Source organism: Nansenia antarctica, assembly GCF_963989245.1.
Source record: "Nansenia antarctica genome assembly, chromosome: 1".
NCBI classification, from domain to species: Eukaryota; Metazoa; Chordata; class Actinopteri; order Argentiniformes; family Microstomatidae; genus Nansenia; species Nansenia antarctica.
This window is the reverse complement of record NC_137674.1, coordinates 60,842,247-60,855,087: the sequence shown is the minus strand read 5'-3', so window position 1 is coordinate 60,855,087 and position 12,841 is coordinate 60,842,247. Positions and strand designations below refer to the sequence as shown.

General features: G+C 45.1%; 1 protein-coding gene across 1 annotated transcript in view; it reads right to left on the bottom strand.

The window, feature by feature from the left end:
• Nucleotides 1-12,841, bottom strand: part of nrxn3b (neurexin 3b) — a gene marked incomplete at both ends in the record, with an annotated part of 231,970 nt that overhangs the window by 170,133 nt on the left and 48,996 nt on the right. The window contains 3 exons of the mRNA XM_080550520.1: nt 4,001-4,384; nt 5,375-5,813; nt 12,678-12,839. Coding sequence (XP_080406646.1) covers nt 4,001-4,384; nt 5,375-5,813; nt 12,678-12,839 — 985 coding nt within the window. The remainder of the gene's footprint in view (nt 1-4,000; nt 4,385-5,374; nt 5,814-12,677; nt 12,840-12,841) is intronic.

Genomic DNA, 12,841 nt, shown 5'->3' with positions numbered 1-12,841 from the left:
GGGTTAAAAGCAGACGTGTCAGACAAAGAGAGAGAGAGAGAGAGGGGGGGGGGGGGAGTACAGGAAGGCAGAAATAGACTTGGCAAAGAAAAGAGTTCCTGCTCCCAATCTTTTTTAAATAATAGAAAATCCAGGTTAGATACCACTATCCAGCCTGACATTGGAGACTAATTCTCTCACTCTTCTTTACAACTGTAGATTTGTTTATCCGACATAGAGCACCCATCCATTCTGTGAGTCTTATGGGTCATTACTATGGCCTAGGGCATTCCATCTCCAACCATACTTGGGTCGCGCTCCGTGTCTGACATCGCTCTCGTCTCATGGCACAGTACTGAGTAACAGCTGGTGGTGGAGATGCTGTACTCTATAGAGGCAGGCATGTGAGAGATTGAGTATGAGGGAAAAACTACAAAGTACCTATGAAACACAACAGCTCTCATCTCACCATCAGTCCATAGAAAAGAAAAGAAAAGAGAGAGAGAGACGATCGGGGAAGATGTTTAACCTCTCAGGATTGTCAGATAATAGTCTATCGATTTCTGAGTTTGTGAAAAGCACACTTTTCGTCTCATCCATGTTCAAAGCATTCATCTGGATTCCTACTGCAGAGTGGGCTACAGAAGTATATTGCATTTTGAATCAATGCAGAGTCGTTTGTCCATGATTCTACTCACCTCTGTGATTCTACCAGACAGAGGAACTGTAATGTTAACACTAGGACAGACGTGCCTTTTTTACCTACTATAAGAGCCGCCCGCCCTTGGGGGGTCAAATGACCATAGTCTTTACAATGGGAAGGGAAGCTGCTATTTACACACAACAACCACTAATTGGCCATCTTGTCAATTAGCCTGCCTCCTACACAGAAAAATGCAAATAGCTTTATACTGGCTTATCCTGATGGTTTTTGAAAATGTAAGGATACTGGGTGGTAGAACGCACATATCTAGGAAAAGTCATGAAAGTAGGGTCCTGAAATTTGATCAAGAGCAAAGATATTTTAAACAATTTAATGGCTGTTCTAGTGTTAAACCGCTAAGGGATAGGAAGATGACTACACTAAGATATAGAGTATACTTATACAGACTATAAGCTACTGAGGCAGTACTGAAGTTTTCACCAACAGAAGCTGGTGGAGATGCTGTACTCTATTAGAGGCAGGCATGTGAGAGATTGACCGAAATACTCTTATACAGAGTATAAGTTACTATAATTTACTACTAATACAAGGACTATTTACTACAAATAGCTGATGTACCCTTTGGATAAAGGATGTAGCTTTGGATAAAGGTGTCTGCTAAATGCCAAAAATGTAAATGTCACTAAATCAAACAAAAACTACACCAGGATGACCAGACCTAATAAAAATACTCTGCTTATGCAAAACCACAACACTGCATATCGAGTACTTATTTATTATCCATGATGAAGTTCTAACTCAGCAACGTGTCCTAGAATCGCTGTTTTATATTAGTTTGACAATGTATATTTTAGGCCATATACTGTTAGGACTATTGTGCATGTTTCAAAAGTGCTAAGAATAGTCATGGAAATAGCTATGGCAACCGCATGCCCTCAGGTCAGAACTACAACACCCACAGTTCAAGAGGTCAGAAAGCCCACTGATATCTGCGTCAGAACCCACCATCTAGACATTCATGACCAGTACTAGGCACACAGTGATGGAAGCCAAAGGGGAGAGGAGAGAGAGAGAGAGAGAGAGAGAGAGAGAGAGAGAGAGAGAGAGAGAGAGAGAGAGAGAGAGAGAGAGAGAGAGAGAGAGAGAGAAAGAGAGAGAGGAGCGAGGGATGAGCAGAGAGGGAAGAGAGAGAGAGAGAGAGAGAGAGAGAGGGCGGGGGGTATAGAGAGAATAAGTGGTCTGAACATGTGACTGCGTGTTCTTTTTCTGTGGGTGGAATGGTGGCGAGGCGCAGAGCGTTGTTAACATGTCCGCCCGGCAGAGCTCTGTGAGGCTGGAGCAGGGCTTTCACAACCTCCCCTTTTGTATGCTACATACGCCTCGAAGTGCTACCAAAATAGACCTCTCTCCAGGACCCAGTGCAAGGTTAACATGATCAGACAGACAGCCCCCTCACTGCCTCTGCTGGGAAACGCTAGTGTTGTCCATGAGAGCCAGCTCACACGCCCACTGTCTCCCCCTCCCTCTCTCTCTCTCTCTCTCTCTCTCTCTCTCTCTCTCTCTCTCTCTCTCTCTCTCTCTCTCTCTCTCTCTCTCTCTCTCTCTCTCTCTCTCTCTACCACATGAGAAGAATGTAGCAACGTTGAAATAACCTACTTATCAATTTCTCCTGGATTACATTTTAAGTACGTCTTGCTTTCTATTTTTGACAGTGTATGATTAAATCAAAGTTTGTTTAAGTTCAACCTATTTTTCTTTCATGAAGTACATTTATTTTAGTATCCTTAAGTCGTTACAGTTGTATCTCATGTATTCAAAAGATGTCTTGTGGGACATCCTGTTGTTTTGAATATCCAATAGACTGGGATTTTGACACATGCTCTAGGATTCAAAGACTTTCTTCTCATAGTCCTCATAACACTGCAGTTCTGTTCCGTGCCCATTCAGTCTTGCTCCGATATGACCATGATAGAGTATTAAGAAAAAGTTGTGTAGCCACAGGGGCGTCTTTAATCACTAAAATCTCCCCAGAACTTTCTAGGCCATCGATGAATCTCCACTAACCAAAAGCTGGAACAACCCGTTCCATTCCTCTGTAAAGTATGTATTTTTACAAGACTGTAGTTCTTATAAAAAAAACATCTTGCAAACCTTGAATATCTCTGTTAAATAGAAAAATAGGGGGACAATACAGGAGAACAATGGTCAGATGCCCACCCCCCCCCCCCCTTAGCTCAAAGTGGCTCCAGTCTCATAAAAAAAATAATGCCAGAGAGCTCTTAAACCGACACACGGGGAGAGCATTTTCACCCTGAGCCCAGTTCAATTTCACTTATGGAACCTCCTCAGAAGACCACATCCTCACAAAGGCACTAGGCAGGAAAGTAAAATCCTATTAAATCTTTCAGCAAAGCTTCCATAAATAGGGAAAAAAAGGGAATGTCCCAAGTCACACTATCCTTTCACTTTAACAACCCCCTCTGTCCACTCTGCCAGAAACACTCGTCTGGAGCTAAAAACAAGCTGAACTTGTTTGGTTAACTTAACAGAAAGTTCTCAATAGCAACTTATTGTTGCTGAAACTCATTTGAATGAATGTAGTTCACTCAGGAGAAACTAACAGGATACCATAAAACAATATTTGAACTATTCTTTCTAGTAGAAAGCTCCCTACACCAACTTGACAGATCTTGTATTGATAATATTATTATTATTATTATTATTATTATTATTATTATAATCATCATCATCATCATCATCAACATCATCATCACCATCATCATCATCACCATCATCATCATCATCATCTGTATTTACATACATTAAAACACAACACAAAGTGTTTCACATGTGAGCACTAATAATACATCAACATACAGTATGACCCACTCAGATCATACAGTATAGCCCACTCAGATCATACAGTATAGCCCACTCAGATCATACAGTATAGCCCACTCAGATCATACAGTATAACCCACTTAGATCATACAGTATAACCCACTCAGATCATACAGTGTAACCCACTCAGATCATACAGTGTAACCCACTCAGATCATACAGTGTAACCCACTTAGATCATACAGTGTAACCCACTCAGATCATACAGTATAACCCACTCAGATCATACAGTATAACCCACTCAGATCATACAGTATAACCCACTCAGATCATACAGTATAACCCACTCAGATCATACAGTATAACCCACTCAGATCATACAGTATAACCCACTCAGATCATACAGTATAACCCACTTAGATCATACAGTGTAACCCACTCAGATCATACAGTGTAACCCACTCAGATCATACAGTATAACCCACTCAGAAGGAAAGTGACGATCAGCAGACTCACCTCTCTCACAAGTGCTGGCCCAGAATCCCGTTCCAGTGCAGTCACAGATAAAGCGGTTCCACCCTTCCTTACAGGCTCCGTTGTTCTTACAGGGCTTGCTGTCGCACTGCTTCCCCATCGCCTTGCTGCACGACGGCCTGATCCCCGTCACGTTCTGAGACTGGGCGATCTGACGGATGTCCTTGCTCCGCCCGTCGATGAACAGGTCCCGTATGCAGCCCACGTAGCCGTAGTTGAGCATGGCGGTCCACAGCTCCGTGGGCAGCACCAAGCCCACCCGGTTGTCAGGTAGACCCCCCAAGTAGAGGTCCCCCTCCAGGTCCAGGATCTCATTCTCCCCGCTGGCTGTAAAGGGGGTACGGCGACTGTTGACTGAGATGATGCCTGCATGAGGGAGAAAGGGGAGGGAGGCAGAGAGAGAGAGAGTGAGAGAGAGAGAGTGAGAGAGAGAGAGAGAGAGAGAGAGAGAGAGGGGGAGGGAAGAAGAGAAAGGGTTAGTCTGGGCTTTTTGCCAGACAAACACACTTGTCCTATGTAAATACTATATACATACTGTGTTTATGCCATTTAGCTGATGCTTTCATCCTAAGCGACTTACAGTACAGTGAGTGCAAAATGTGTATGGGCCCAGCAAAAATCAAACCCACAACCTTAGGTTTGTTAGCTATTACTTGTGCTGAAAGAAATATAGTGAAAAACAAACAGGTTCAGTGTGTAAGTAAGAGGAGATTCAAACGCAGTCGAAACTTCTATTAACAGTTCATTTTAGCCACAAGTTAGATTACTTCTGAAGCACTAATCAGCTGCATATCCACAATTTTGCCTCACGTCTCTTTTCCTGTTGAAAATCCTCTTTTCTCCTCCCGGTTCTCACCAGGCTACGGAGGGCAATTAATCAAGGTAGAGGGGGTTGTTGACGTAGGGGTAAATTGGCTGCTCTAAATTGATATATAACACAGGTCAGAACATAAAAGAACACAGCACACCACTGCTCTCTGGCTGGATCGTAGAGGGTTCTAGAATGTCGTGGTTCTCTATTCCGTTCTGTTCTGTTTGGCGCTCGAGCCTCTAATGTGTTCTCTATTTGACCGAGTTTATGGGTCAGAGAGCAAACTGTATAAACAAGCTAAGAGGAAATAGAATCTGTTCCATCTAAAAAAGGTACTGTAGGTACGTTTTTCTCCTTGCGATAAATCACCCAAAGTGACTGCAGGGACATTGCATATGATACTTTGTCTATATATCGGTTGTTTTGAAATAACTTTCAAAAACAACAATACGCAATCCTCCTCCTTCTCCACCTCTTCCTCGTGTAATTTTCAACATCGTCCCATGTCCCATCATCATCATCATCGTCATCCTCCTCCTCATTACCTGAGCGTCCATCTCTCTGTATGTCCACATGGTGCCAGGCCCCGTCATTGACCTTGACCTGAGTGGCCTTGACCTTGATGGTCCCTGAGCCCATATCCAGCAGCAGGTACAAGCCTCCGTCCAGGAGCTCCACGGCAAAGAAGTCCACCTTGTTGTTCTTCTGTCCCTTGGCATCCCTGCGGTCCTGGGCCTTCCCGTGGGTGAACAGGATCAGGCCGTTGGGCTCCGAGGTGCGGAAGTCAAAGGAGATGGAGCCCACACGCTTGGTGTTCCACTTGGGCAGGTTGAGGTAGGAGTCAGGGTTCTCGAAGTTGATGGGGTCCAGGGTGGGCACGTTCTCGCACTTGAACACCACGTCGCCCTGGAGCTTCATCTTGGGGTCTATGATGCGGGCAAGACGGGACAGCTCCAGGCGGATGTCGTTGTTCTTGTAGACCACCTGGTGAAACAGAATGAGGGGCTGTGAGGAGGGTCTGGTTGATCAGTATAATGGGTGGTTTTTCTTGAAAAATGTGTGTTTTTTCTTGTCCTGAATAGCTTGTATTCGAAACCAATCTGAGATTTATCAAAAGTGGATATACTTCAGAATGGTTTTATTTTAAATTGTTGTATACATGTAGTTCTCATCTATGATAGGATTTGAGACAATACGCATACACTAAGTAGCAGTGGTGGGTTATGAAATCAATACAGATTGGATATGGAATACGATAGATTTGATATGGTGCCACAGCACACTTTGAAGATTCAAGGATAATGGAACTTGGAATGATTTTTCTTATAGTTCTTATCAATGTTATTTATTAAAGAAACACATCCAATACTACGAAGGAGAGATGGGTTCTGAAATATGTGATAAACCTAGGTCCTGATTAAAAAATGATGTTGTGATCTTACATTATCCATTGCATAACAATAGCCATATCACACTTTGCAGATTCAAGGATAATATAATTTGTGAATCAAATATCTCCTCAGAAGCAGCTGTGTTGGAGAAATTGTATTTCAGCCACTTTTATATTGCTGAATCTATCCGTCTGTCCATATGCAGGAAGAACTGACAGATGAATATCTCAGATTGAACACCTGCGTACACTAGGGAGTACCATAATCCATTTACTAGGATAGTCATGTCTAGTGACTATAGGAATGATTCTCTGAAGATGAGGAAATACAGTACACCCCCGTCAGGTACCAATTATGTAGGGGACACCTCCAACGTAGCATATGTTATGCTAAACTATGCAGACCCAGGTGCAATGCATATGATGAGGCAGCGATACAAAATAAACGTTTATTAACTTGAAAATGTTTCCAAAAGTTTCATGGAAACACAGGCTACAAACACGAACTTTCACGTAAATAAAAGGGGAGAAAATCAGGTCTCCAAAACAGAAATAGTAGATAACAAAAGGCAACAGTCTCAAACTCGTAAATATCAAAGGATTGCTTTTCTCAGGAGGTCAAACAAACGCTGCTCACAATGTAAAGACTGAGCAGGGAGGGAAGGGTATAAGGCATATAGAAGGGTATATAAGGCATAAGTGACAATCTAACACAGGTGTAGGTAATAACTCATAATGAGTGAGTGAGTGAGTGAGTGAGTGAGTGAGTGGCCGGAGGAAGACACCTAGGGATCGCACTGGGAAGTGCAAACCCCATCGTAACCCTAAACCCGCACCAATGTTTAATCTATATGTTACGGTACATGTGGGAATACGGTACATGTGGGAAAACTAGGGTTAGGGTTAGGTGTGTTAGCATGTCTAACCCTAACCCTAACCGTAACCCTAACCCTAACCCTACCCCTAACCCTAACCCTAACCTTAACCCTAGCATCCTAGCACCTAACCCTAACCCTAGTTTTCCCACATGTACCGTATTCCCACATGTACCATAACATATAGATTAAACATTGGTGCGGGTTTAGGGTTACGATACGTAACATATATACTGGGGAAGCTTTTCCATTCTCCGGTGAAATACATACATTTAAAAAAGTAATAATAATTAAACACTAGAAAGGGAGCCAGAATTGTCAATTGAAGGACCTATTGAGGCAGAACATTCATGTGGTTTTCTCTTTCTTTTTTTTTGTGTTCTAAAGAAGACTTCTTTCTTGTAGGGCAATGTGTGCATGGCAAACAGCAGTAGTATTTCAGCACACAGCTGTCAGCAAACTGATTCTGCAGCTGTGGGATTACAGATAATCCTGGAAGATTTGACAGTCAATCAACACAGGTGCCCGGAGAAATACTGGGGCGGTGAGAGAGAGAGAGAGAGTAAGAGAGAGAGAGAGTAAGAGAGAGAGAGAGAGAGAGAGAGAGAGAGAGAGAGAGAGTAAGAGAGAGTAAGAGAGAGAAAGAGAGAGATGGAGAGATGAGGAAAGATGAGAGAGAGAGGGAGAGAGAGGGAAAGGAAAGAGAGAGAGAACGAGGACAGTTGATGGAGCTGAAATTGGATGAGAAAGGATACGGTGGGAGAAGGAAATAGAGAGGGATCAGAAGCCATGGAGAGAGAGAGAGAGAAAGAGAGAGAGAGAGAGAGGGATCAGAAGCCATGTATATACTAGGTCATTCTGTGTCACTGGGGAGTTGTTGACTAAGCTGTCCTCATCTCAACCAACTTCAACAAGCAGGGTGACGACCAAACAAACGTGTTCAGACCTTGAAGAGACACCAATGTAAACACAAGACAAGTGTATTGAATGTCGGTAAATATGACCGATATCTTCAGCAGTCAGCCGGCTTGCTCTATTGCAATGAATGTATTAAATATAGCCAAGCAAGATGTTTCAGGGTTGAGGCAGCCTGACGCGGGAACTTTGTGAATGTTTACATGAATCACCACAGAGCCAAGTCAAGTAAGGGTCAAGTCACATTCTATCACCAGACTTGTGCGCCCTGAGACTATTCCGTTTATTCTTCACCTTCACCCCATCTGACGGGGCTGAGAGAATCCGAGAACCCCCCCCCCCCCGGGAACCATTACACCGTCTCTCTTCTCACAGTTCCTCAAGGACAGGCTAATGCTAACACACTCTTAACTGCAAATAGATCGAGCTTCTGCTCATGACTTCCCCGTCCACTCTGCCTGTCCGGTCAATAATCTAATGGAAATTATGTTATGAAAGAGAGATTGAATACGCCTCCCCCCATCCCTCATCTACACCTTATCTTATGGCAGTGCTTTATTATGCTGTCTGCATGCCGTGTCCCCTCTCGCCCCCCCCCCCCCCCCCCCCCGCCATCGTATCCCTTCTCTCCGCCACCCAGGTCCAATTCATAATACAGACACAGGCTTTAACAAGTCTATAAAGCCAGCTCCTCCATCTCTCCTGGCTGTAGAGATGCTGTATTGATCTGAGATGGGAGGAGGCACACACCCACATGCATGCACACACGCACGCACACACACACACTAATCTACTTTAGTGATCTGTGTCCCCTGTTGTGCCTGGCCGTGGCTCATTCGCACAGCAGCTAGCTTGTGATTTACTCCCTGTGCTGATGGTGCTATGGGCTAATTCCACATGAGTGAAGACACAGGCCACCTACCTTCCTACAGCTCCAATGACTGGAAGAATGTTACTAGAGGACTGTGTTCTCTGCCGAGAGCCTCAGAGAGACATGTTTACCAGAGGTTAGATCGATAACAACAACGACCCTGCCCTGTGTGTGTAAATATTATTTGAAATTGGATGATGAGATGAGGCATTAGGGAATTTAATCATTATTGGGAATCGTTGATGCTATCCCCTGAGTGGATTGTGAAATGGATGTGAGTCATAGGGAGGAGAGGGGAATATCATTAAGAGGCATTGGAGAGTTTTTCTTCACGATACCTTACCATTTACTGTAGGTGAACGGATTAGTATGTGCACCGTATGGGTTACTGAATCACAAGCTGCACTGTAAGTTACATGAGGACTGTATATGCATGGCTTACTCAAATAACAGCTATGCAAGGCATGCTGGGTAAATCCCAATGGCCAGATACTGTAGCCATTAGGGGTCAGGGGTCAGAGGTCAGGGAAGCATCCCATGAAGCCTTGAGCCTCTGTTACATGAGGTGTTGTTTGGGCCCTTGAGTGAACCCTCCATGTCCCGTTTATATTTAGAAACAACAGAGACTGTCATCCTTGCTGAGGACGATGACTGAGGCAATATGTTCCGCTGAAATGCCAAATGCTGCTCTGTCTCACCCCCTCCCTCTCTCCCTTCCATCTCCCACTCTCATCGGCCGCCCGCCTTCGCTTTCATGTTTCATGTAGCTCTTTCCCTCCATCCTTCATTCTCCAAATGCACCCTCCGCATCTGCCTCTTTACTCCCTCCCTCCCTCCTGTCCGCCCCACTTTCTCTCCTGCCTCCCTCCCTCTCTCCCTCCCTCCCTCCCTCTCTCATTCTCTCCCACCCCCTCTCTTTCTCCCTCCCTTTCTCCAAGGCATACAGTAGAGGAACAATCTGGATGACAGTAGAAAACCCCCAGCAGCTTAACAACGCTGAGACACAAGCTGCCTCTCTAGAGTCTAGCTTGTTGCTGGTGCCCTTTAGGGGTGGTGGTGGTGGTGGTGGGGGGGGTGCATGGTGGGCATAGCAGGCTTCAGAGCGGACTAGCCTTGCCACATGGCAGCACATGATGACGGGGGAGGGGGGGTTGTTTTGAGTGCAGCAGAGAATATAGTCTGAGCACCATACAGTAAAATACTGTCTAGCTTTCCTTTTGTTTTTCAGGCAAGAAGAGAGATGCTCAGGTCAGATGGATTGGAAGCTAACCGTCAGTTCTGTGTGTGTGTGTGTGTGTGTGTGTGTGTGTGTGTGTGTGTGTGTGTGTGTGCGTGTGCGTGTGTGTGTGTGCGTGTGCATGTGCATGTGCGCGCGTGTGTGTGTGTGTGTGCGCGTGTGTGTGTGTGTGTGTGTGTGCGTGTGTGTGTGTGTGTGTGTGTGTGTGTGCGTAAGTGCGTGTCCGTGAGGACTGTGGATTCTCTCACAGCACAGACAGACGCTGGTCCACAACTAACTCCCCTCCTCCTCCTTCCTCTCCTCCTCCTCCTCTTCCTTGTCAGTCTGTTTCAGCTCTGGCCTGGCATTAGACACACTGGTGAATGATCCACCCAGCGGCTCCAAACTAACTGAGTCATGCTTAGAGAGAGGGAGGGAGAGTGTGCGTGCGTGCGTGCGTGCGTGCGTGTGAGTGTGTGTGTGTGTGTGTGTGTGTGTGTGTGGGTGGGTGTGTGTGTAGCCATGTGTGTGACAACTGCTCTGATCGCACCATATAACTCCCCTGTTGCACAGTGAATCGTAATAAACATCCAACGTAGAATCAGTGAATGATTTAAATAACTGTTTTTCTCCTACTGTACCTACGTCATGTAAGCTTATGGTGCCATTGTGGAAGACTAAGTCTTTCACCCTATTCCAAATATCCATTCTTCATCCTCATGAATGTACATTTAGAATACTGCATACAGTCCATATGCATAAGTAAAGACAAATCTTATCCTTGAGTCCCCTCTAGTGTGAGTCCAATGCTTTCAAAGGCGGTGGGTCGTTGAATGGCGTAACCATGGCTGGGCGTCATTAGCAGTCTGGGCCGGACCACGGACGTATTAGAAACGGGCTAGCAATGAGCTGGAGGAGCTAGAGCACTCAGTCAAAAGATAAAAGAGCCAAGACAAGGTGACTTTCCTTTCCCCCCGCCATTGTGGAACGTGTGTGTGTGTGTGAGAGAGAGAGAGAGAGAGAGAGAGAGAGAGAGAGAGAGAGAGAGAGAGAGAGAGAGAGAGAGAGTGAGAGAGAGGGTTGACTGAGCAGGAAGCATAACTGAATAAAGGGCAGGTTGAGAGGTGTTCCGTCTGTCCAGACCAGGTGACAAATCACCCAAATTAGCTATCCTTTTGTCCAAGCCAGAGGGAGACGGGGAGGGCAGAGGAGAGGGGGAGGGCAGGCGATCGACACAATCAGGTGGTGTCAGAGCCCGGCATGGATGACCTTGGCAGCCAGTTAGAGGAACCACACACACACACACACACACACACACACACACACATACAACACACACACACACACGTCCCACCTTGCGACCTCATGACTTGCCAACACACGTGACCATCTCCTTTAAATACCCGGTGTTAACCAGCTGTGGCTGCGCAATCGAAAAGCTAACAATTCAACAGCACAGAAGGGGGTATTTGAACTTAAGGAGTGAGTTTATCATCTCGACTCAGTTACACGCACACACACTCGTGCTACAGTTTCATTATGCCATTACATCGAGCCACTCAATACCCAATGGCCTATAGTGGCATTTGCAAAATAGCAAATGGTCACAGTCCCCATCGTTATCAGAGTAATCATCGCACACAATTATAGTCTGTTAGTCTTCTGGTGGAAGAGCCTGATCAACTCACGGATGATCAGAGTAATTTGCTTATTTTCCACTTAATGAGTTTGCTATAGTTCAATCACTGCCCCCTTTCACGAGCAAATAACCGCCTCTAATATTATCATGGGACTCATCATTTCGATATAGCGTGTTTGATTAATGAATCACCAAGGTTACAGGCTCATCAAAGGGTGTAAGAGACAATGTAAGGACTGAGCTTGTGGATTCATAAAGATAAAGAGAAGATAAAGAATGATATATCATTGCTAATTTCAGGCCCCATACAATAGACAAGGATAGTCCATTCTAGTTGATATTCGCCATTATCTCTATAGCTTTGGTAAGGAATAGTACAGCACTTCACTGGTGATGGCTGAATGCAGAACTGACGACAATGTTTGTAGAGGAAGTCATTTGATGTAAATATTTATATGGCAGCAAGGTCAGAGGCATAATTCATGTTCGAAAACAACAATAACAACACTAAAGCTGTGTGTCTGTCTCATTACGGTCCGGAAAAAAAAAGCTTTCAGAGCAGGGGCCACTGGGAGTATTTTATTACAACAGTCAAGCTGAGCCTGCAAATTGCATATGACAGAAACAATTTTGGGGGCATTTCTTCATAAAACTGCTGTGAATGTTAGGAATTACATTAAGCAGGGGGAATACTGAATGGTTGAGACTCCCTGTGCCAGCTAATTGTTAATCTAATCGTATTTCGTTCTCCTCCTTAGCAAGGGAAACCATGCTGATGTCTTACAGTGTGTGTGTGTGTGTGTGTGTGTGTCTGTGTGTGTGTGTGTGTGTGTGGGTGTGTGAGAGTGTATGTGTGTGTGTGTGTGTGTGTGTGTGTGTGTGTGTGTCTGTGTTTGCGCACATGCATGTGTGCGTGCGTTTGTGTGCGCAAACTCATCCTACCTCTTTCAGGCAACCCATGAAGTTGTTGCTGACAGGTGAACCAGGCAGGTCGGCTGTACTGGGGCTCCCTCCCACGTAGAAGAAGTCATCGGAGCCCAGCATGGTGTAGTCCTCCTGGGTGTAACCTGTTGTGGTAAGGATCCCATCCACGGAGATGGTAACCT